The sequence below is a fragment of the Nerophis lumbriciformis genome, linkage group LG24 (genome assembly GCF_033978685.3).
Source record: "Nerophis lumbriciformis linkage group LG24, RoL_Nlum_v2.1, whole genome shotgun sequence".
Taxonomy (NCBI): domain Eukaryota; kingdom Metazoa; phylum Chordata; class Actinopteri; order Syngnathiformes; family Syngnathidae; genus Nerophis; species Nerophis lumbriciformis.
This window is the reverse complement of record NC_084571.2, coordinates 27,710,112-27,735,026: the sequence shown is the minus strand read 5'-3', so window position 1 is coordinate 27,735,026 and position 24,915 is coordinate 27,710,112. Positions and strand designations below refer to the sequence as shown.

General features: G+C 39.3%; 2 protein-coding genes across 3 annotated transcripts in view; both read right to left on the bottom strand.

Moving 5' to 3' along the window:
• Positions 1-129: 129 nt before the first annotated feature.
• Positions 130-10,749, bottom strand: mreg (melanoregulin). 2 transcript variants are annotated; one of them, XM_061981881.1, is made up of 6 exons: positions 8,861-10,749; positions 8,600-8,710; positions 6,652-6,817; positions 6,495-6,585; positions 6,241-6,404; positions 130-726 (listed from the first exon to the last, which is right to left on the bottom strand). In XM_061981881.1, the coding sequence occupies exons 2-6, from the start codon at positions 8,692-8,694 to the stop codon at positions 529-531; spliced, it is 714 nt and encodes a 237-aa protein (XP_061837865.1). In that variant the 5' UTR covers positions 8,695-8,710; positions 8,861-10,749; the 3' UTR covers positions 130-528. The 2 variants fall into 2 exon arrangements, with proteins under 2 accessions (XP_061837865.1, XP_061837864.1); XM_061981880.1 differs by having other exon boundaries at positions 8,600-8,784; positions 8,861-9,163.
• Positions 10,750-12,364: 1,615 nt separating this feature from the next.
• stard3 (StAR related lipid transfer domain containing 3) overlaps positions 12,365-24,915 on the bottom strand; it is a 29,562-nt gene continuing 17,011 nt past the window's right edge. Inside the window, exons 10-15 of the mRNA XM_061981879.1 lie at positions 24,016-24,078; positions 21,235-21,330; positions 21,091-21,170; positions 15,594-15,698; positions 15,421-15,514; positions 12,365-13,596 (exon numbers count right to left, since the gene is read on the bottom strand). Of these exons, the coding sequence (XP_061837863.1) occupies positions 13,474-13,596; positions 15,421-15,514; positions 15,594-15,698; positions 21,091-21,170; positions 21,235-21,330; positions 24,016-24,078 (561 nt within the window). The 3' untranslated portion in view covers positions 12,365-13,473. The remainder of the gene's footprint in view (positions 13,597-15,420; positions 15,515-15,593; positions 15,699-21,090; positions 21,171-21,234; positions 21,331-24,015; positions 24,079-24,915) is intronic.

Here is a 24,915-nt window from a genome sequence, read left to right as displayed (position 1 = left end):
CTAATGTTCGGCACCAATGCCATGAGACACAACCAAATATGTGCTTGAAATGTCTTTGCGAGCTTAATATAACTCACTGGCACAAAGCGCCGCTCCTGGCTACACAAATGTGACTCGGGACACATGACGGACTCTGTGCTGCAACTTTATTTGACGCTAAAGAGGACATCAGAAGACAAAACTGGGATGTCCACATGACCACATTGCTGAGACATGGAGGGGGACAAAGAGTAGAGGAGTCACAGGGTGGGCACACGTCCCTGCTTGAAGACACATTCAAGAGCGAGTCAGCAATTCTTTGTTTGGGGGTTTTATCGGTCATGTGAGGCGTCACAGGACGTCAAGACCCTGAAGGTTCTTTACACAACAAAGCAGGCTAAGAACTTCCTGGCAGCCAAAGAAAATAAGATATAATTCATGCACTTCGAGAGAGGAGAGCAGAGAATGAAAGACCTTAGAGTTTCTGTCCTCCATCCCTCCTGGATGGACGTCGAACACCACTGTCTGGTGTCTCTGAGTACTGCCGCATCACGGGTAGTCTCCTGACTTTTCGCTGTCGCCCTCGTCGTTGCCTGCCGTCCCGTTCATGGCCTGCACTCGGGCCAGCAGCAGCGGCAGGTTGATGGCGCCCTCTGGCGTGTCCTCGTCCGACGAGTTCCGCGGTGGGTAGAAGCGCTTTGCTTTCGACAGAAAGTCCTCGGCGATGTCGAGATACAGCAGGCGATCCTGCCAGCAGAAAGTTACATTTACAAGTATTAGTCAGTCCCTGCAGTACTTTGCAGGATTTTGGGGGATTGTTGTGGCCTAAAGTAACGCCTAATAATTTCCAGCAGCTTTTTCAGAAAGTTGCGGCAAAAGTTGGAACATTTAGAGGCTTTTTTTGTCAATGATATTAAACCAACTTGAGATTTTATGAATTTGTTGTTCCTTGTAACCTCCAAAACGCACAGGATATCAACACAATTTGGAAAACAAATACCGTATTGATTTTAGGGGTTTGAATATTTGGCCACCTAACGATTCCATCCGATTCCTAGGGTGACGATTGGATTCAGAATTGATTCCCAATTCAACACGATTCTTTTTTCAAACCAGTTCTCGCAATGTATCATTTGAGATAATTATAATGAAACTTTTTCAAAACAGGTTACAGATTAGAAAAGCTCCTTCTGGTTGCACAGAGATTGCCTAAAAAACATAATCTTGAACATTTTGAACCGATTTAGAATCAGGATGATTCCATCCATCCATTTTCTACCGCTTAAGAATTGCAATTTGGACGTGAATCGATTTTTTTGTGCACCACTACTTGATGTTATACTTGTTTTATACCACACGGACTTAAAAGTAGACACAAGATGGCACTAAGAGCACATACTCAGTGCTCAGTGTCAAATTTCTCAAAGATTTCATTAATTATTACTAATAATAGTAATAATTATAATTAGGGCTGTCAAAGTTATGTGATAAAAATGCTTTAACTATAAGTTCCTTTAACGGCACTCATTTTTTTTAACGGGCATTGTTGACCCTTGGGCCGTTCGGTAGCGGGGAAAATTGGCAGCATTCACTAGTTACTGATGAGCCACAAGCAGGAAAATAGCAAGCAGACATGGACAAAGAAAATGGTATATTATGGAAATATCAGGTCCAAAGCCATGGCAAATTGTTCCCTTCACAAGACTATTTTTTCACAATGAGCTGTCTTCACTGGATTAAAAAAACTGCTGCCATGCTGGTAGGTGGAGCTTCACTTCCATGATTAGATTACATTTAAGGTGCATTGATAACATAAAATGTAGATTGTTACTGTGACTGCTTTTTAGTAAGTTGGGATAAAAGCTCAGCAGAAATGAAAAACGGTAGACAGGAACTTATTCTCGAGTCACTTTTTATAGCAGGTCCGCTGTCAAACCATGTCAAGACACCTTCTTAAATTAATCACACGCTGCCGGCATAAAAATAAAAGTGCTATGCATTACACCCGGTCTAACTACAGTAACAAAATAAAAATGGCTTACAATAAAATCATGCTTTGTCAAAGATGTTTTGTAAAGTAGTCTGATATTTCTACCTAAATAAATGCTAGTACATAGTACATAATATAGGGGGAATTTTTGTGGCAGTCTGAACTAAAGTGTGTATTATTTTATTACATGTTCTGGTTGATACTCTGCAATTACATAATGATTAGCAGGCTAAATATTAGACTTAATTATTAAATAGAGAAGGTTACAACATTGTCACGCAGAGATACGAATACCACTAACTTGTACAATATGTAATATATACAATATCAGAAGCATTTATTCAGTTGGAAATATCGCAGATACTGTATTACCAAACATCGTTAACAATCAAAGCATGACCGTAACAATCCACATTTTGTGTTATTATTTAGAAACTGGTTTCTAAACATGTAGTTCCTCTCCTTTGAATGCAAGTGCTTCTACAGCAGGAATATAAATACTATATTCCTACAAAATATGGCAAGACACCAACGCACTGCACGTATATATTTTTTAAATTTCATTAAAAGCGTATTTATTGTTTTTTTGTGTTAAACTGTTTAAAAAAGCACAATGTTTAAAAAACATTTAATTAAAGCAAACTAATTGTCTAGTCATGGTATTAAAAACCTAAAAATGATCTGTCCAGGGTACACTTATTAATGAGGAAAAATTGGATCTATCTGTGATTAATCGTGATTAATTTTTAGTTGACTATAAACAATGCGATTCGTCGCAATTAAATATTTTAATTATTTGACAACCCTAATTACAGAAAGAAACATCACCAAAGGCTTCCTTATTGTCCACCTTCTTCTATGTCGTACACTAATTGTAGACATTCTCCATATTTATTTCACACTTGAAAAGTGTTTTTGTCCATTTTAAACATTAATTTATGTTCAATCACATTAAAAGCATTTGTACAAACAATCTATAGTGCACATTTTTGTTGGTAAATGATAGACAATGAGATTATTGTCACACTTCAACATCTCCAACATGTAAATGCTGCCTCTGTGATACATCAGCATTGCAAATGAAAATGTGTTCCTAATTGCCTAACCCACTCAGAAGTAAATGTTTTTATATTACCCATAAGTCTTAGAGCTGTGGACCGGAACAGTGCCGTTTAATCATTAAATAGTTGATATATTGTTGCACAGGAAACAAATAATTTTGAGTGGACCGTTGACATGGGTGTTTGAGCGCCACCCAGAGACAAATTGGAAATATTAGGTGAGGTTGCAGGCATTGGACAAAGTTGTGAGACTTGAGATTGCTCCTGCCTATCAAATAATAGAAAAGGACTCAAAAGTTGTTCTTTGGCTTCAAACATGGACTGTAAATGGAGGCGGCTCATGAAAACTCATTGCCCACTTCAGATGGTTAACTTTTAGCGGCTGTGCGGGTAACACAAGTGGTACATGGGCCCCATCTAGTGGTACTCAGGAACACACCAGATGTTGTGTTTTATTTCATATAAATTGAAGCCAATTTCCAATGTATGAACCAATGAGACGCTGAAATTAACTTGCTGAGTACGACCCACACGTTGGAAGCTAGTAAACATCGATTCTAAGTGGAGGTAGTACAGGGGTGCCCGCAATTTTTCAGCAGACGAGCTACTTTTTAAATGACCAAGTCGGTGGTGTATTACCTGATTCTGATGAATTGCATTGATTGGAATCAGACAAGATTCACAGTAGTGCTGACAAATTCCACATTTTTGATTTTACATTGTGGAGCGAAAAAAAGTCCTCCTTTCTGTCCAACGCCACATTAAAGTGGTTGGTTTTGGCATCTTGTTTGTCCAGCTTCCGTAGTCCTTTTTATACATTTTACAAGAAATACATTGACAGCAAACTCCGTGGCTTGCTAGCTTGTTTGCGCTAGCTTTCTGAGACTCTTATTTTGTTAGCGCAGGCGGGATGGAGCAGCACTTTTATTGTGAAGACAGGAACGGTGCGGTCAGCCTCTAGGCCTTTGACGGGAGGTACGGTTGAAATAAAAACTGTTTCTCGCCTTCTTGACGGTCTTTTTTTTTCCTTCAAACTGATCTCGCGGAAGCCAGCATCATTTCACAAGATCCTCGGGTGCCACAAATGTCAATCAAGTGACGGAAGTGAAGTGAATTATATTTATATAGCGCTTTTCTCTAGTGACTCAAAGCGCTTTACATATTGAAACCCAATATGTAAGTTCCATTTAAACCAGCGTGGGTGACACGGGGAGCAGGTGAGTAAAGTGTCTTGCCCAAGGACACAACGGCAGTGACTAGGATGGCGGAAGCAGGGATCGAACCTAGAAAGAACCCTCAAATTGCTGGCACAGCCACTCTACCAACCGAGCTATGCCGCCCGGTTGGTAGACGTCATAGCAGGGCTGGGCGATATGGCCTTTTTTTAATATCTCGATATTTTTAGGCCATATCGCGATACACAATATATATCTCCATATTTTGCCTTAACCTTGAATGAACACTTGATGCATATAATCACAGCAGTATGATGATTCTATGTGTCTACATTAAAACATTCTTGTTCATACTGTATTAAAAAATGCTCATTTTCAACTTTCATGCAGAGAGGGAAATCACAACTAAGTCAATTGACCAACACTGTATTTATTAAACAGTTATTAAGCAGTGGCACAAACATTCATGTCATTTCCAAAACAGAAAGTGCAAGATTGTCAGAGACATTTTAAAACAAGCTATAAGTGCACTTTTGTGAATGTCATAAGATGACATTTCAAAACAACACTAAATTAAAGTGCACTTTTTGTGCAGAACGCCACTACAATAGTTTAAAACAAATAAAGTGCACTTTTGTGCATGATGTTACACAAGATATTTCAATAAGTGTCACATAAAAATTAGCTGCATATTAGGTTATTTCAAATAAGAGGAGAAAACTATAATTTACGGGGATATTGATTTTTGAAATAGGTAAAGCAAAAACTAATATTAAATACAAATGTATTTCAGTTTTAGGAGTTAAATGGTGGAACAAGCTCAGTGATGAGCTGAAGACATGTACTTCTTTGTTAAGGTTTAAGAAAACATTGAAAGGTGAAATAATTGAAAATTATAAAATATAGTAACAATTACTTTCATCCCATTGATTTTTTTTTTTTTTTTTTTTTTTACGTTGATGTTCCAGGTAATCTTATTTTCAGTGAAGGTTTAGGATAGACAAATATAAGCTTTGGCTTCAGCCTATTCCTTTTTCGGTCATGCTTTTTCTTTTCTTTTATTTTCCTTTTGTGTGTAAATGTGTATGATTGTTAAATATGTATAGTCTGTACTCTTAAACTGGTCACACAAAATGGTTAATGGTTGATTATATGACCGAAATAAACTTATTTCATTCATTCATTCATTCAAAAATTAGCTGCATATCAAATAGTATATGTCCTACGGTCTTGATGTGGAAATAGTTGCTTCGGCATTTAGTTGGTGTGGCACCGAACGGAGATGTTGACATGTACAGACATATTCCCGCTTGAAGCCAAACCACCGTCAGACGATAGACCCCGTGCTGTTTTTCTTGGGAATTAATTATTCTTCCATTTTTTACCAGATTCGCACCTTCTTTCTCTCGTATTACCACTCAAACCACAAAGTTAGCTGTTAGCATCAGAGCTAACGTTACCATGTCGGTACCTGTCTGCTCCGCAGGAGCGTGTTACGTTGCTCACGTGACAGTGTGTGACGTATGTAAGAAGGTGCGCTTGTTTTTAAGTCTCTATGAGAAGGAGAGACAGGAAAGAGTGCGAAACACATGCAGTTTAATGCCCCGCAGCTAAAAGCAACTGGGGGAAGATGTATACTCGAATATCACGATATAGTCATTTTCTATATCGCACAGAGACAAACCCGCGATATATCGAGTATATCGATATATCGCCCAGCCCTACGTCATAGTGAAGATTTATGATCGCAAATTTTTAGGTCTATTTTTCAATGCCTGGCTGACACACCTCTGCGATCGACGGGTAGCTCGTAATCGACGTAATGGGCACCCCTGAGGTAGTATCATGAGTAGAACTAAAACCTTTGAATATTTTCACTGTGTTGATGCTTTTGCATTGCTAAAAGCAGGTATTAATATGAGTTACAGTCAGTAATGATGAAATAAAACTCACATGATGTTCGAGCGGTACCATTTGAACATGGAAAAGCGACCAGTGCGCCTGATACTAAAAAGTAGACAAGTGTGCTTCTCACCAGGATGAAGAGGTATCTTTCCGGCGGCGCTTCCCCGCTGTTAAAGAGGGACGTATCGGAATGGAGCGTCTGCAGCAACGAGCGCGCGGCCGCCGCGTCGCGCATGCGGTCGAGCGAAGCGGTGGCAGACACGTTCAGCAGCGAGTCGGCCTCCGCCATGAAGCCTAGAACAAGAACGTCAATTTTTACGAATCGGTTTTCTAGTGCGTTAAAAAAAAAGTGGGATTAAAAAAAAAAAAGATGCGTGCTCTCACCAAGGTTTTCCAAGAGGGTCTTCCACTTGTCTCGGACTTCCCTGCGAGTGTCTCTCATGGCCTCAATGTCCACGCTTAGACGACGATAACCCTTAAGCACAGCAAGCATGACAAAGCTGCGAGCCTCGCATGGTGTTTTTTAGTTTTTCTAAAATACCGTAGTTCCAACACGCGTCTTGTTGCGGGCCTGCAGGAGTGAGTGTAGCGCTCGGTCGTCGTCCCTCTCCGTGTGGCTGGGGTCCCCCGGCTCGCTCCACAGGTTGGTCTCCTCGTCACGACGTTTCTGGACCTCCCGGCTGAAATATTCCAGCGGATCCGTGTTTCTTGGACACATTAATGTAGATTTTGATTATTAATAATAAGGTCAACACATTTTGCTAAATTCATATGAAAAAATATATTTATTTTATATAAAAATTTAAAATAAAACAGAATAAAATATTTTTTAAATGTATTTTAGTTTAAATATATCTTAATAGTACAAACTAAAACCTTTATTAAATAATTATACATCAATATATAACAAATAAAAAATATATAGAATTCAAACAAAATAAAATATAATTGAAATATACATTATATATTAAAAACATATTTATTTAATAAATGATAAATGATAAATGGGTTGTACTTGTATAGCGCTTTTCTACCTTCAAGGTACTCAAAGCGCTTTGACACTACTTCCACATTTACCCATTCACACACACATTCACACACTGATGGAGGGAGCTGCCATGCAAGGCGCTAACCAGCACCCATCAGGAGCAAGGGTGAAGTGTCTTGCTCAGGACACAACGGACATGACGAGGTTGGTACTAGGTGGGGATTGAACCAGGGACCCTCGGGTTGCGCACGGCTACTCTCCCACTGCGCCACGCCGTTATATTTTAAATGTTCTTACATTACTACAACTCTTTTGACACGTAGGTCAAGTATTAAATTCACACTTGGTTACCTTTTTTTTTTTTATAAATTAAAATAAAATATAATCCATTTATTTATTTATTTATTTTTTTAGTTGTTAATTTTAGAAGTGTTAAAACGAAGCAAAATAAATAATAAGAAAGGAAATAATCTTAACATTACAGTAAAGTACAGAAAAAGAAACAAAGACTTCACAATGAAAACACATGGAAAATGAAAACAATACGATTAGGTTTTTTCATATCCAATATGGAGTTGGGAGAAGTGAAAATGATTTACTCCCCCCCTTATCTGTATCTTATTCCGCTTATCCAGGTAATGAGAAAAAATATTTATATATTTTATATTAACACATTTGTATATTTTATATTACACATACAACAAAAACGAGTTAGTAAAATGTAATAAATACATAAGTTGTTGTACAAATCTATTAAAGACAAATCTATTTAAACTATTTCTAAAAATGTTTAGAAAAACCTAAGACATCTTTAAAAGAATTTTAAATCTAAACAAAACACATATTTGCGCTTTTATATATTTTATATTAGCACAAAAAAATAACTAAAGTAAAAATAAAAATTTGAAATTGGGTACAATACTATTTTCACCAGTAAGTTAAACACTGTAATAAAACCACAGCAGGTTAACTTTTTTTTTTAGAATTAAAACAAAATGTAATGAATATATATTTTATATTAATACATACTTATAACAAAAAAAATAGTTATTAAAATGTAAAAAAAATACATAAATGTTCATTTGTTACACAAGTTTAGGACAAATCTAAACTATTTTTAATCAAAAAAAGACATCTTAAAAAATAGAATCTAAACAAGATCAAATGTATAATATTTGCGTATTTATATATTGCATATTAGTACAAAAAATTATTGAAATAAAATGTAAGATTACAAATAATTAAATTGCAAACAATATTTTAAATGTCCAACTATTTTGACCTGTAAGTTAAGCATTGGAATAAAACAGCAGTCTGTTAACTTTTTTTTTTTTTTTTTTAAATACAATGGACATACTAACTGAAGGAAATCAAACTAGGATCTTTTGGGCTACAGGCCAAATTTTTACCCACTCATACACTTTATTCAGGAAGCTTTTCCCCCCAAATGTGAGTGCACATTTACAGGAACATTACGGTAATCTTAAAAAAGCGGTCTTACGGTATCAAGGGCTGCTTCTCGTCGTCGTCGTCATCACTGTCGGCACAGCAGTAGCAGCAGCACCGCATGCAGAACTTGGAGAACGCCGCGCCCATCGATGCAGATTATCCCCTAAAACAAAAAAAGTTATCACCTCACTGGTCCCTCAGCTGCTTCGAACCAAGACCACCTCGCTCTTTCACATCCTAAGTGGACAACAATAGGCACAGTGTTGAGGATGAGGAAGGGGTGGAGGGAGGCCTCATTGTTGCCAAAGTTTACCTCATGTTTACCTTCCCATGGTCCAGGATGACGAGGTGGATCCTGCAGGTGGAGAGGCCAGAGAAGGTCTGCAGACCAGCACTCAACTAACTAAAGCAACATTTCACACACCCATTGCCCCGGCAGATAGTTACAGCCGTGTCATGTGAGCGAGCCGCATCATCATCATCATCATCAACCTCCCGCCTCCATGTTATTCACATTGTCCTCTGAAGACAACATCACTTTTCTTTAATTAAACCCCATAAACTGGCTCTTTTAAACACACGTGTCTACAAAATAAGTCTTCCCCCCCCCCCCCAGGGTCCAAATTTACAGCACACCCCGCCTCCAATCCCATTTATAGCATGTGAACACCCCTCAACTCACATGGCTTCATTGAGGATTGCTGCAATCCTGATGCGTCACCTGCTCCGCTAACACGAGCTAATCACTAGCATGAGCGCGTGCAACAAGATGGCCGCTGGCCCTTGACGAAATGTCAGTGCAGGAATGCATACATAAAGCACATCTCTGCTGGGGAACATCACACGCTTGACACAAAAGGCTCAGAAAGGATACATTTCAATTTCTTATAGCTGATGGTTTTTTTTTACTATTCCTGTTCCGCGGACAAACATTTCTTGAGAAGACAATGTGTCGCTTGACTGATCAGCAGAACAAATGATCTAATGTCAACTCTGAGCTACTTGGTACTAAAAGCTGAGCCCTCAACCACAGTACCTCTGCCATCTTTGTGTGGGGTCTTTAAAGCCATACCTGAAGCTTTCAGGTTAATTACTTAATTTACTGACTAGTACGCTTTTATTTGATTTTTCCAACTGAACTCGGTTGCACCCCAAACCAACAGGGTTGTTGTTCTGACGCACAACAAACAATAACTGAAGTTTTTGAAGAGAATGACATGCAAATTTGACCAAATTTCACTTCAAAATACCCCAAAAGACTCTTGGATGGTTCCAGCTAAAAAAAAACAATAGTTTTCTTGTGACACCAGAAAACAATGCCTAAAGGCTTAAGAGTACACGCTGAAAGATGTAACCAGCCAAAGAGAAGATATTTTGACTGCCACTACCACGACCATCTTGGGTCAAAATGTCATTAAAAATCAACAGAATTCTTGTTGTAACCTGGACTAGTACAGTGCAATCTAATATCACAAACTTAATTGGTTCTTGAACAGGGTCTGTAAATTGAATAGTTCATATGGTAAAGCAAATTTCCCCATAAGAATATGAATAATAATGGCTTCCAGCCTTGATAAAAGTCTATATATTAGTTTGTACACTTTGAGTACAATATGAAGTACTATACAGTAGGGCTGCAACAACTAATCGATTAAATCGATTATAAAAATAGTTGGCGATTAATTTAGTCATCGATTCGTTGGATCTATGCTATGCGCATAGGCTTTTATTTCTTTTTCTTTTTTAATAAACTTTTATTTATAAACTGCAAAATTTACCAACAGCTGAGAAACAATAATCAAAATAAGTATGGTGCCTGTATGCTGTTTTTTCAATAAAATACTGGAAAGGATAGAAATGTAGTTTGTCTCTTTTATCCGATTATTAATTGAAGTAATAATCGACAGAGTAATCGATTATCAAATTAGTTGCATCCCTACTATACAGTACTGCATAGCAAACAAATAAAAACATCCTTAATTTAACAACCATATTGCTACAGTTTTAAACATTTAAAAAAGTAAAATCCACCTACAGTATATTATCGCCAAAGGAGCTATCATTCAAAATCAAGAGCGCTTTTGTAAAGACACAGAACAAACAACGCCTGAAGGTTTGAAAACTAACCAGCCGAGCAGACAACATATTTTGCCTGGACTTTTGACTCCAACTACCACGGCCATCTTGGGTCAAGTTGCTGTTAAAAAAACAATAGGGTTCTTTCTGAGACATTTCAATTAGAATGAGTTACAGTGAGGTCCACAAGTATTTGCACACCCTGCAATTTTGCAAGTTCTCCCACTTAGAAATTAGGGAGAGGTCTGAAATGTTCATCATAGATGTATTTCCACTGTGCGAGACAAAATCTAAAAAGAAAAATCCGGAAATCACATTGTATGATATTTTTATGATTTATTTGTATGTTACTGGGGTTCATAAGTATTTGCACACATCAGCAAGAATTATGACTCTCAAAGAGCTGTTAGTCTACCTTAAAAAAAGTCCACCTTGACCCCACAACTAATCACTCACCCACCACCTCTTAGATCTCATTAAAGTCACATGTGCAGCCCACAGTCAGTCAAGGTCCAACTGCTACCATGGGCAAGACCAAAGAGCTGTCAAAAGAGACCAGAGACAAAATTGTAGAGCTCCACAAAGCTGGAAAAGGCTATGGGACAATTGGGAAGCAGCTTGGTGAGAATAGATCAACTGTTGCAGCAATTGTTAGAAAATGGAAGAGGCTAAACATGACTGCTAATCTACCTCGGACTGGGGCTCCATGTAAGATCTCTCCTCGTGGGGCATCACCGATGATAAGAAAAGTGAGGAACTACACGGCAGGAGCTGGTGAATGACCTGAAGAGAGCTGGGACCACAGTTTCCAAGGCTACTATCAGTAGAACACTACGGCGTAGTGGTTTAAAATCATGCATTGCACAGAAGGTTCCCCTGCTTAAGTCAGCCCATGTCCAGGCCCGTCTGAAGTTTGCCAATGGCCATCTGGATGATCCAGAGGAGTCATGGAAGAAAGTAATGTGGTCAGATGAGACCAAAATATAACTCTTTGGTATAAACTCCACTCGTTTGGTTTGGAGGAAAATGAAGGATGAGTATCATCCCAAGAACATCATCCCTACAGTGAAGCATGGAGGGGAAACATCATGCTTTGGGGGTGCTTTTCAGCAAAGGGGACAGGACGACTGCACTGTATTAAGGAGAGGATGAACGGGGCCATGTATTGAGAGATTTTAGCCAAAAACCTCCTTCCCTCAGTCAGAGCATTGAAGATGGGTTGTGGCTGGGTCTTCCAACATGAAGCACACCGCCAGGATAACCAAGGAGTGGCTCCATACGAAGCATATCAAGGTTCTGGAGTGGCCAAGCCAGTCTCCAGACCTAAATCCAATAGACAATATTTGGAGGGAGCTGAAACTTCACGTTGCTCGGCGACAGCCCCGAAACCTGACAGATCCAGAGAAGATTTGTGTGTTGTCGTGTGTGCAAACCTGCTGAAGAACTATAGGAAACCTTTGACCTCTGTAATTGCATTCTGCACTACATACTACTGATGTTCTCATGTGTGCAAATACTTATGAACCCCAGTAACATACAAAAAAATCATACAATGTGATTTCCGGATTTTTCTTTTTAGATTATGTCTCGAACAGTGGAAATACATCTATGATGAACATTTCAGACCTCTCCCTAATTTCTAAGTGGGAGAACTTGCAAAATTGCAGGGTGTGCAAATACTTGTGGACCTCACTGTAAGAACTGTTTACTTTTAAACTAGCCCAGCAATAGTGTGGTAAGGATTATCAATCAAGTCACAGGCTAGTAGTAACCCTTTCATAAAAATGTTGACAACTGGCCCAGAAATAAAAAGCAGGACTTTATAACCAGGAAATAATTATTTTATTAGACACTAGATAAAAACGAACAACCAGTTGGTCAGTTAGAATTTCTATGACGCTGTAAACAGTGTGATGTGTGTGACTGTATTAAAAAAAAAGAGCATGTGAATTAAAATTAAAAGCACAATAATAATCAAAATAAAAAAGGACGTGTCGGCAATAAAGGCACCAATATATTTTTGATACAGCTCGTTGCTTTCTTTTGAAATTTCTTCACACTCACATGTCTGATGAGGGAGGAACAGAGTGTTCCCTGTAGCAAGGCATCACATGATCAACACTCACAGACAGCAACTATAATTTGCCACATAAAAGATAGCATGATAAAAAAAAAAACAAAGACTAAGTGAAATGAATAAGGAGCTCGCTGCAAGGCCACTTGACGTTCTTAGCGTGCCGCCAGCATCCTGATGTTCTGATTAGCCCAAAAGAACAACCAGGATGCAGCTTTAGTTCCTGGTGGACACAGTACTGAGGCCACTAATGGGCACATTAATGTTCCACCTTTTTTTTAGTTTTACAATCATCAAAACCTTTCAAATATTTAACTTGATGGCCTCAGGCTCTTAGAAATAATATCAGATAATTTTCAATACTTCTCCGACCACAAATGACCTAGGCAGCCTCTTTTTTTGCGTTTTTTTGGGGCCAGAAGGTAAGCACAGATACGTGGTGTCTCCCTCTTGTGGCCAAGTGGAAAACCCTCTGCATGCAAGTGTCTGCTGTCTTGTCGCTAAACAGCAACAATGTGACACACACAAAAAATCAAGCGTCTGTGCAAGAAAGGATAAGGCTCAGAAGAGAGAAGTCTTTTTGTAACAAGCAAGGAGGAGCAAAGCTTCTGACAACCGTGTCATTGCCCCTCCCCCGCGGGACGCAATGTGTGTTTTCGGTGTGTCCTCAGAAAAGGCAACCTTCCTCATCTGCTTTTTTTTTTTTTTTTTTTAAACAGTGGATGAGTTACAGGGACACCTTCTGTCCAGCGGTGGGCGCTGTGTCATCCCAAGCGTCAGCGCTGGTGGTGGCAGCGTATGGCGGGCCGCAGGTCTGCGATGCGTTGGCGCAAGTGGGACATGAACTCGAACATGGTGGCGGCGAGACTCTGGTGGATGAGGTAGCGGGGTAGTCGACCCTGACAGGAAGGAAATGCATGGTTTTTGCGAGTGTGGATTATGGTGTTTAACAGTAATTATGTCCATATAGACGCCAAACGTGAGAAAAATAATCTCCCTCAATCTACTTTGCATAGACTCAAAGCTTTGTTAAAAAAACAAGTACCACATTTTTCAGACTAAGACACACTTAAGATCCTTAATTTTCTCAAAAATCAACAGATTATCACCCCGTGCGCCTAATATTTAGATTATTTCTGGTTGTGCTGACGATCTCGAAGGTATTATATTTGGTACACAGTGTAATGATAAGTGTGACCAGTAGATGGCAGTCACTCATGTAATACGTGTGGGCTGCAGGCTGACACCTGTTCAATAAATGACGCGAGCAAGTACCCGAAAGCAAGCAACACCAAAACGTTGATGTTTCATTGAGAACATAGAACATTACACACGGCAGTCAAAAATCTGTCACAATGTTTTAGTACGACTTTGGTAAGCTACGAAGCCGCACCGCTCGAGGGATTGTTGAAGCATAACGGCTACCGTAGTCAGACGTACTGTGCTTCAACATACGGGTATAGATATGGTGTGTGTAGAAGGACTCCGAAATGGCACCTATTAGGAGACATTATCTGGCGTTTTGTTCAGGAATATTATGCAAAAACAACTTTTCTTACCTATTGGTACCTGCTGATGTGTATTTAGGATCTGCATAAGTCCCAAAAATGTGTGCGTGTCCGACAATGTAGCCCGCGCAGACGTCACAATCAATAAGCTCCTTATTTTTTTCTATCCTCTTGTTGTGGGGCATTCATTCTCCGCTGTTGCCATTTCTAATATTAACTAATGTACTGTTCTAACTTATATCTGTCAGTAGACTCGCTATGGAAGCGCTAAAAACTACTGGTACAACAAAGATAACGGGGAGAAGACGCTGTCGAAGTAGAGGCCTGTAAATAAGACCGCCCACAAATTGGCAGATTGTGAAGAGACGGTCAGAAAGCTTGAAGATGGTCAGTAAAACAATCTTTGCAACATTTTGACCAAAGAACCACCGTTACATGTGTTATGTGGACCACAAGGAAGTCTTTTCAATGTAGAAAACAATATGACCCCTTTTATGCGCCTTTTGTATAAAAATAGACCTGAATAGACTCGCTCATCAGTCCTGCGCCCTATGGTCTGAAAAATACGGTAGGCTTTGCTACATGTCTTAAAGCGAATCCAGGAGCTCTGCCAAGAGACTGGTTATTAGTTGTTCCTCTACGTCAAGAAGATTGTTTCAAAGCGCAGCTCCCCATTTTATATTTAACGCTATTTGCTCGCCCTCCTCATAAACACATTATAATGGGACTGTCTGAGACTGTAGCTTGTCATTACAACTCTGTAGATTGCACTGTAACTATGCTTTCTAATGCTGCCAGAGCATAAGAAGACATAGCAGGAGAGATCAATGTTGCAAACTTGGCAATTTTGTTGCTATATTTAGCCATTATTCAGACCCCACCTTGATTTGTTTCATAAAAAAAAGCATCTAACGACAAAACTAGCGACTTTTACTGATTTTATTGGACGCCTTTGTAAACGCCGACATTAAAGCAAGAATTGCCGCTGCTGTCCCCCCTATCTAAAAGCACTCAGAAGGGGCTCCATCTTGCTTGTGACAATACAAAAAGTAGTTACATATGTGAGTTAATTTACATTTCTAAATATATTTGATTAGCTTTTCACCCCCCCCACAGCGTACATAAAAATGTTATGCACACGCAAATTAGGCATGATCGATCCCCTGGTCTGCCACAAATAGCTGGCAGTCCTGTGGGAAACACTGACAGTCTCACCTTCAAGTCAGTGTTGAGGATCCAGATGAAGGTGCACACGGACGGGTTGCTGCTGGATTTAAGGACCACAAATCCGCCAGGGCCGTTCTCCCCTCTTGACATGAAAAAATATAAAAATAAAAGCTGTGTCGCTGCTTCAAAAAAAGAAGAAGTAAACACTGATTATTTCTGACCTGACGTAGCGACCGCAGGCAGGCTTAGCAACGTGGTCGGTCGCCATGCCCGCAGACAGGTAGCAGTCGCGTTTACGTTCCACCCGTCTGACGTTGACAAAGTCTCTGGAAAGACGACAAAGAGGAATGAGGCTTCCTCCTGGTGTGGGACACAAAAGAAGCTACACAGTGGATCCATGCTATTGGCAGGGGTTACGGTCCGAGACCACCCATGGATAGCAGATAGCTGCCAGTAATCAGTGTTGGGACTAACGCGTTACTTTGTAACGCATTACTGTAACGCCGTTACTTTCGGCAGTAAATAGTAATCTAACGCGTTATTTTTTATATTCAGTAACTCAGTTACCGTTACTACATGATGCGTTACTGCGTTATTTTACGTTATTTTTTATGTAGTATCGGCTAGAAACTGAGAAGATCTGAGTGTTTTATTGGAGCACTGCAGAAGAGGCGACCGGAAAAGAGGCGCACGCTGTGTGTGTGTGTGTGTGTGTGTGTGGGAGGGGGCGTGTCTGTGTTTAAACCATGGCGGAGACAGAAGTCGAGTTTCTTAACATGTTGATATTCTCACTACTTTTCTTTTGTCGACCACAAAGAAAATAACATTTTAGTTATATATATAAGTTGTGTCTTGGATCAAAGATCCTATCCTAGCAATTCAAATCTGCTGAAACAGCTACAAAAGCAAAATGCTTCGACGACGCTAGTAAAGAACGACACACTTCACCTCCTAAGCAACAGCGGCTGGATTTTAACGAGGCATCTGCCTCTGCTCATCATTCAGCACTGAAGGTACACACACTCTGTCAATTCTCTTATATACTGTTGCTCTTTCATTCTAGACTTCAAGAGTGTTTGATTATCACATCACTCTAAATGTATAGACTATAAAGTTCACAAACATAAAGAGGGATCCTAGTGGGCCAGGCCAATCTTTCCTTATCTCTAAACTAAAACTGGGGAAACGTGTAGAGTGTTCTGGGCTTCAGACATGATTTTATTTCAGAATTTTTTGAGGAAAAAACGCCTGGTTAGGCTTTGTGTATGTAGTGTGTGCCTTCCTTGGTTTACAGCTATGTTGTTATTATGCTGTTTGTTACTTATGTATGTTATGTTGCAGCTATAAAATAGTTTTGTCAATTTGTTCTGGCCTGAAACAAATTGGCCCTTTGAAACATATCTTTGTCTTTGTGTGGTGTATGTAGACCACATTGCTTAGCAGAGTTCAGTGATGTAAATACATGTCAAGGTGATAAACAGATTGTATTATTCTCCAGTGCAATAACAGTACTGAAATAAAGGCTAAAAGGGCATTAAAGGGGGCCTTAAAAAAAATTAAAAATAAATATAAGTAACTAAATAGTTACTTTTCACAGTAACGCATTACTTTTTGGTGTAAGTAACTGAGTTAGTAACTGAGTTACTTTTGAAATAAAGTAAGTAGTAACTGTAACTAGTTACTGGTTTTCAGTAACTAACCCAACACTGCCAGTAATTAAGGTCTTAGAAAATAAATAAAGCCCGGATCATGTTTCTGCTACGCCTCAAAACCGTCCTGCTATCTAGGTGTTCTTCTCCAAATGTATTTGCAATAAAAGTGAGCCTTCTAATGGTTTGATTAGATTAGATACAGAGCCAATAACCATGCAGTCTTTCTTCATTTGCCATTGTTTACTTGCAACAAAGGAAGTTCACTTGCTAAATAGAAACAAGCATAATCCACCATAAATATGCCTCACACCTAATACAAATCTTTTAAAGTATAAAATATACAATCCGCACTAATGAATGAGTTAGGACTAGGGATGTCCCGATCCGATATTTGGATCGGATCGGCTGCCGATATTTGCCAAAAATTGCGTATTGGCAAGGCATGGGAAAATGCCGATCCAGATCCAGTTTAAAAAAAAACTCCGGTCCGTGTTTTCCAAAGCACCGATTTAAATAATACATTCCACTTTTCTGCTGCTCCCTAATTTCCGTTCCGCATTTTCCAGCACACCTTCAACACATCCACAGGTCTGTGAATTCTCACGCAGTTGCTTTTAGCTGCTGGCATTACACGACAGGCTCTTCTCACTCTTTCCTGTGTCTCCCTCTCACAGACAGCAAGCGCACCTTCTTACACACGTCACATACTGTCACGTCATACGTCACATACTGTCACGTCATACATCACATACGTATACGTCCTCCCCGAGCAGAGAGGTAGCAGCATGGCTAACGTTAGCTGTGATGCTAGCGCAGCCGTGTGACCAACGTTCTCTCTAAGGTGCGCGCCTGTGCAATTGCAAACTGCTCAAGCGTCCTCTGCGCATAGCAATTATATGCCACGCACAAAATCAAATAAAAAAATAAGCGGATAACAATTTTCGACACACGGACACGACAGAGAAAACAGCTGTCGTCATCATTGTTCAAATATTGTAACGTCTGTCGAGACGCTTATCTCCATTCGGTGCCACACACCCACACCATCAAAATGCAGAGGCAAAAATTTCCAGATCAACACCGTATGAAAAAATTAGTGATTTTTTTAGTTGTGATTTCCTTCTCTGCATGAAAGTTTAAAAGTAGCATATATTAATGCAGTATGAAGAAGAATGTTTTAATGTAGACATGCAAGCCTTGAAAGAAAATTTTGAAAATCAAGACTACATTTCCTGCAAATGGGTGCATTTCTACCCTATATTTTAACTTTAGATTTATTCTCATATCAAACTCTTTTGGCTGTCTTTTTGACACTTACATCCGGCGCCCCCCTCCACACCCTGGATTATAAATAATGTAAATAATTCAATGTGATTATCTTGTGTGATGACTGTATTATGATGATAGTATATATCTGTATCATGAATGGACCCCGACTTAAACAAGTTGAAAAACCTATTTGGGTGTTACCATTTAGTGGTCAATAGTACGGAATATGTACTTCACTGTGCAACCTACTAATAAAAGTCTCAATCAATCAATCAAAACACAGAATCATCATACTGATGTGATTATATGCATCAAGTGTTCATTCAAGGCTGAGGCAAAATATCGAGATGTATATCGTGTATCGCAATATGGCCTTAAAATATCGCAATATTAAAAAAAAGGCCATATCGCCCAGCCCTAGTTTCAATGATGCCATTTCTGTTTGTCATGTATAATTTTGTCTATTTTGTGTTTATCCTTGAATAAACAGGTCAGTTTCTTGTTACCAACCATTGTGTATTATTCAAACTCCCCTAATTCAGCTGGCGAGTTGTTATCAAGAGTACTAAAACCCTTTTCAGCATGATTCTGACAACTAAGTAGGCTAAATAACTTTAAACTTTAATACATGCTCGGATAGGCCAGTATCGGTATCGGATCGGAAGTGCAAAAACCTGGATTGGGACATCCCTAGTTAGGACTGATAGAATGGATGGATTCTACTCTTTAGATGTCAGGCTAGCGCTACAGCCGCATTCGTGTCTGTTGTGGCGCCACCTCAATCTCCCTCTAAAGCAGATGGGCGCGCTACGCTGCCCTGGAGGCTGCCAGGTCGTCACAGCTCGCCGTTTCTCTAATGCCCATCTAAATCATCCACTCTGCTCGCCTGTTGTAACCAAATAATAAATGATAAATGGGTTGTACTTGTATAGCGCTTTTCTACCTTCAAGGTACTCAAAGCGCTTTGACACTACTTCCACATTTACCCATTCACACACTGATGGAGGGAGCTGCCATGCAAGGCGCTAACCAGCACCCATCAGGAGCAAGGGTGAAGTGTCTTGCTCAGGACACAACGGACATGACGAGGTTGGTACTAGGTGGGGATTGAACCAGGGACCCTCGGGTCGCGCACGGCCACTCTCCCACTGCGCCATATATGAGTTCACCTTGCTGCAGGTTTACAGGCCAGATTTGACCAAAGTCGCCTGGTGGAGTTCGTGTTTCTGCACCCACACAGGGCGCCGTACATGGGGGTATGTATTATATATTATGACTTACTTAGGCTGACGAGTAGATGGAAATTAGCGCTCGGCTAGAATCTGACATATTTACGTATTTGTGTCTATTATAATACGTACTAGGGCTGGGCGATATGGCTTAAAACTGTATCACCATATAAGTGTTTTATTTCGGTGGGTATTGATAATTGATATTTTTTATGACCTATCGAAAAAAAGGACAAGTAAAAAAATATTAAAATGTAAAAATGTTTTTCAAATGTAACCTTCCTCCTGATTATAATGCCCTCAACTATCAAGGCAGAAATGAAAGGAAATGTCAACACAAAACATGAAGTTGCAAAAAATGAGGAATATGTAAGAAATGCTTAATAAAGTGTAACAAAATATTTCAAAGTGTGTAAATGTAAACATAGATAAACCTGAAAATAACTATTTTTGCATGTTTAGTGCCAGGAAGTTACAGCTGTGCTCTAAAGGGTGAGTGGGGCTAAGGTGGTGTGGTATAACCAGTCTTGGTGGGGACGAGCGCCTTGCATTATCTATTTTAACAGACCACATTGGTCTGACTATGGTCTGTTAGAAAAAAATCCCAAAAAACTGCCATTTTGTTGAGGTGACTTTTCCAGTTTAGCCACAATTTATTAACTCTCTGCAGCACTAATTTTTATTTTCTCTTCTCACGTCAGGCAAAGAATTAACCGCGAGACAACAAGACGGCGCAACCAAACGTGATAGTTGATACTGTCACCATGTCACTCCCAATGATCAGTGATCACTTCCTGCGTTGCTCAGTTACCAGAGAGCAAGTGCCTTTGTTCATGCAACCAAATCGTTTTTTGTTTTTTTTATTGAACGCATTTTTTTTATTGATATCGATTACCTGTCTATCGCGATATACAGGTATATTGATATAATTTTATTGCCCAGCCCTAATATGAACTGCCTCTTATTTAAAATATCGTATTTTTCGGACTATAAGTCACAGTTTTTTTTTTCATAGTTTGGCCGGGGGTGTGACTTATACTCAGGAGCAACTTATGTGTGAAATTATTAAAGCATTACCGTAAAATATCAAATATTATTATTTAGCTCTTTCACGTAAGAGACTAGACGTATAAGATTTCATGGGATTGAGCGATTAGGAGTGACAGATTGTTTGGTAAATGTATAGCATGTTCTATATGTTATAGTTATTTGAATGACTCTTACCATAATATGTTATGTTAACATACCAGGCACATTCTCAGTTGGTTATTAATGCGTCATATAACGTACACTTATTCAGCCTGTTGTTCACTATACTTTATTTATTTTAAATTTACTTTCAAATGTCTATTCTTTGTGTTGGGTTTTATCAAACAAATTCCCCCAAAAAATGCGACTTATACTCCAGTGCGACTTACAGTATATATGTTTTTTTCCTTCTTTATTATGCATTTTCGGCCGGTGCGACTTATATTCCGGAGCGACTTTTACTCCAAAAAATACAGTAATTACATTGATATTGAACATGCAGGGATCCACTGAAGTTGGTGGCCACTAATGCAACATACCGGGCGGATACGACTCCTCCGGCCGCCCCAGCTGAGACGTCGTATGTGACCAGTGTGTTGTCGTCGACTCGCTGCAAGATCTAAAGAAGAAAGAAACATTCAAACCTTTTTCATTTTTAATGGCCGTACAGTTCTGAAGCTGACCTGGCAGACTGACACGGTTCTGTTCCACATGACCATCTTCTCAGGCTGCAGGATGACTTCCTGGTACACCAGCTCAGCAGGACACTGCATGAAGGCCTGAGGGAAGCAAAAATAACTCAACATAGATGTTGTATCAGGCCAACCGTCACCAGCACACCAGTGAAGAACCCTTAGTTCCACACTCTAACAATAATGTGACATCTACCAGAATCAGAATCAGAATCAGCTTTATTGTCATTACGCAAGGTAACGAGATTGAGGCCATTCCATACAGTGCGATGTGTGCATGCTAGAAAAACAATGTGCAAATATATAAAAATATAAAAAATGTAGAAGTGCAATGAATATGGTGTGAAATGAATATATACATGAAAAAAACAAAAACAAAAACAGGGTGGTTGGTGGAATGGGTTATTGCACCGAAGAGAAGGCAGTTATGAGGGACAATGGGGCAGTCCGTTCAGGATGGTTATGGCCAGTCAGCACAAAAAGGTAATGATCCACAGTGCATCCGGAAAGTATTCACAGCGCTTCACTTTTTCCACATTTCATTATGTTTCAGCTTTTTTCCAAAATGTAATACATTCATTGTTGTCCTTTGTTTTACAAATTCATTGAAAAAAATATGACATGTACATAAGTATTGACAGCCTTTGCTCAATACTTTGTTGATGCACCTTTGGCAGCAATTACAGCCTCACATCTTTTTCAATACGCTGCCACAAACTTGGCACACCTATCTTTGGGCAGTTTTGCAGCGCTTCTCAAGCTCCATCTGATTGGATGGGAAGGTATTCGTCCAGGATGTTTCTGTATATTGCTGCATTCATCTTAGTCTAGTCAGGGAGTTGACCAAGAACCCGATGGTCATTCTGTCAGAGCGATAGCAAACAGACCTGTATGGTAGAGTGGCCAGACGGAAGCCATTTCTCAGTAAAAATGTTTGCCAAAATGCACCTGAAAGACTCTCAGACCATGGGAAACAAATTATTTGGTCTGATGAGACAAATATTTAACTTTTAACGTGAATGCCAGGCGCTATGTTTGGAGGAAACCAGGCATCGCTCATCACCAGACCAGTATCATCCCTACAGTGAAGCATGGTGTGGGGATGGTTTTCAGCCGCAGGATCTGGCAGACTAGACATGATAGAGAGAAAGATGAATGCAGCAATGTACAGAGACATCCTGGATGAAAACCAACGCTTCCCATCCAACCTAATGGAGCTTGAGATGTGCTGCAAAGAGGAATGGGCAAAACTGCCCAAAGATAGTTGTGTCAAGCTTGTGGCATTGTATTCAAAAAGACTTGAGGCTGTAATTCCTGCCAAAGGTGCATCAACAAAGTATTGAGCAAAGGCTGTGAATACTTAGGTGGATGTGATATTATTTGTTTTTAAATTTTTAATGTATACACAAATCTTTTCACACTTGGGGATGGCGTGCCTCGATGGGTAGTGGCCGGGCCAGCAACTTCAGGGTTCCTGGTTAAATCCCAAGCTTCTGCCATCCTTGTCACGTCCATTGTGTCTTTGAGCAAAACAATTCGCCCTTGCTTCGGATGGGTCGTGATTAGCCATCAGTGTGTGAATGTGTGTGTGAATGTGGAAATAGTGTCAAAGCGCTTTGAGTACCTTGAAAGTAGAAAAGCGCTATACAATAATCCATTTACATTGTCATTATGGAGTATTGTGTGTAGAATTTTGAGGACAACAATGAATTTATTCCATTTTGGAATAAGGTTGTAACATAAGACAAAACAAAAATGTAAAAAAGTGAAGTGCTGGAATACTTTCCGTATGCACTGTAATAATGAAAAAGTGTGTGAAAGTGTATGACAATATATTTGTATTCAATAAAATGACCCATACAATGATTAGCCAAATCAGAGCTAATTGATTCACTAGTAATATCAATAAGGGAGCAGTAGATAGAGCCTCTGAGTTTAAACTTGTGCTACTTTCAGGAACACTGGGAAGCCAAGAATTCCCACAACAAGCTTCAAGCCAAATATGAACAAAGAACATGGCTAACGACGATGGTAAGCCAACTTTGGTTTTGCTTGTGAAGAGACCACTGGATTGTAACCACCAAATGGATAATTTACAAGTGTTCTTGAATGCACCATCCTCACACACAAACATTGGACACAATTCAATGAAGTTTTGTTGAAAGTTTCCTAAAATGTTTCCCCTTTGATGCTAACGTACAGTAAATAACGTTGAGTCTGTCAGCCAGTTAACGATAAATCACAACTTTTCTCACATGATGTCCAGTCAGCACCAACACAGAGGCTGTACGTTTCGCTCCATATGTCCCATTTTCGTGGTTGTTTAACATCAGTGGGCAAGCGGAAAACCCCGTTAACACTCTACCAATAAACAAAGCGGCCCCTGTCCACGCAGGACAACTGGATGTTTGTTTGCACTTAACCCATTTTAACTAACGTGACCCACTACAATGCCCTCTGTTGGCTGCTTTGTGAAGTTCTACAAAATTAATTATAGCAAGGCTTAAAATATGTTCGCTGTTGCAGCAAAATCATTTTCATAGAACACATTGGCGTGAAGGTCAGATTCAAGAAAACACACTAACACACAATGCTTGACCCCGCTAACCCTGTTGAGAAACAGAATAGCGATGACAAGCAATAACCATAACGGGTCATACCTTTTAAAATAGCCCAGCTAAACTAGTGTCACCAGCGCTAAGCGGTATAAACAAAGTATAAAGTGGGTCGCGGGTAAGCGTGACATCACCGCAGCAACAGCTACTCACTTACCTTAAGGATGAACGTCTTCCCGTGGAAAGGAATCTCCAGGGTGTAGACCGAGTCGCCCGTATCCTAAAAGTGAAAGAGGGCTGACTAAACCAGAATAGTTGATGTTCTTACTAAATTTCACAAGATATAACCCAACTTTATGTGTAGAGCACTTTCAACAACCAGGAACCGAATGACTACAAGATACCGCTAAAACACACTTACAATAAAATTAAAACATTAAAATGTGGATGAAAAGAATAAGTAGATTAAACCACAATAAAAACAAATAAAATTGAATCAATAAAAAAACGAGCAAAAAACTAATAAGAGATATGCTTACTAGGGCTGCAAATCTTTGGGTGTCCCATGATTCGATTAAATATCGATTCTTGGGGTCACGATTCGATTATACATCGATTTTTTCGATTCAACAACGATATTTTTCCGATTCAAAACGATTCTCTACATACATAGGATTTCAGCAGGATCTACCCCAGTCTGCTGACATGCAAGCAGAATAGTAGATTTTTGTAAAAAGCTTTTATAATTGTAAAGGACAATGTTTTATCAACTGATTGCAATAATGTTAATTTGTTTTAACTATTAAATGAACCAAAAACATGACTTATTTTATCTTTGTGAAAATATTGGAAACAGTGTGTTGTCAAGCTTATGAGATGCGATGCAAGTGTAAGCCACTGTGACACTATTGTTCTTTTTTATTTAATTTTTTTTTTATAAATGTCTAACGATTATGTCAATGAGGGATTTTTAATCACTGCTATGTTGAAATTGTTACTAATATCGATACTGTTGTTGATAATATTAATTTTTGTTTCACTACTTTTGGATTGTTCTGTGTCGTGTTTGTGTCTCCTCTCAATTGCTCTGTTTATTGATGTTCTGAGTGTTGCTGGG

Excerpts from the sequence above, each read along its gene's own strand:
- mreg (XM_061981881.1), bottom strand. The coding sequence starts at position 8,694 with ATGGGCGCGGCGTTCTCCAAGTTCTGCATGCGGTGCTGCTGCTACTGC. Across the intron at positions 6,818-8,599 it reads GAGAAGCAGCCCTTGATACC|AAACACGGATCCGCTGGAAT; the intron begins GTAAGACCGCTT and ends AATGTGTCCAAG. Across the intron at positions 6,586-6,651 it reads AGACGCGTGTTGGAACTACG|GGTTATCGTCGTCTAAGCGT; the intron begins GTATTTTAGAAA and ends GCTGTGCTTAAG.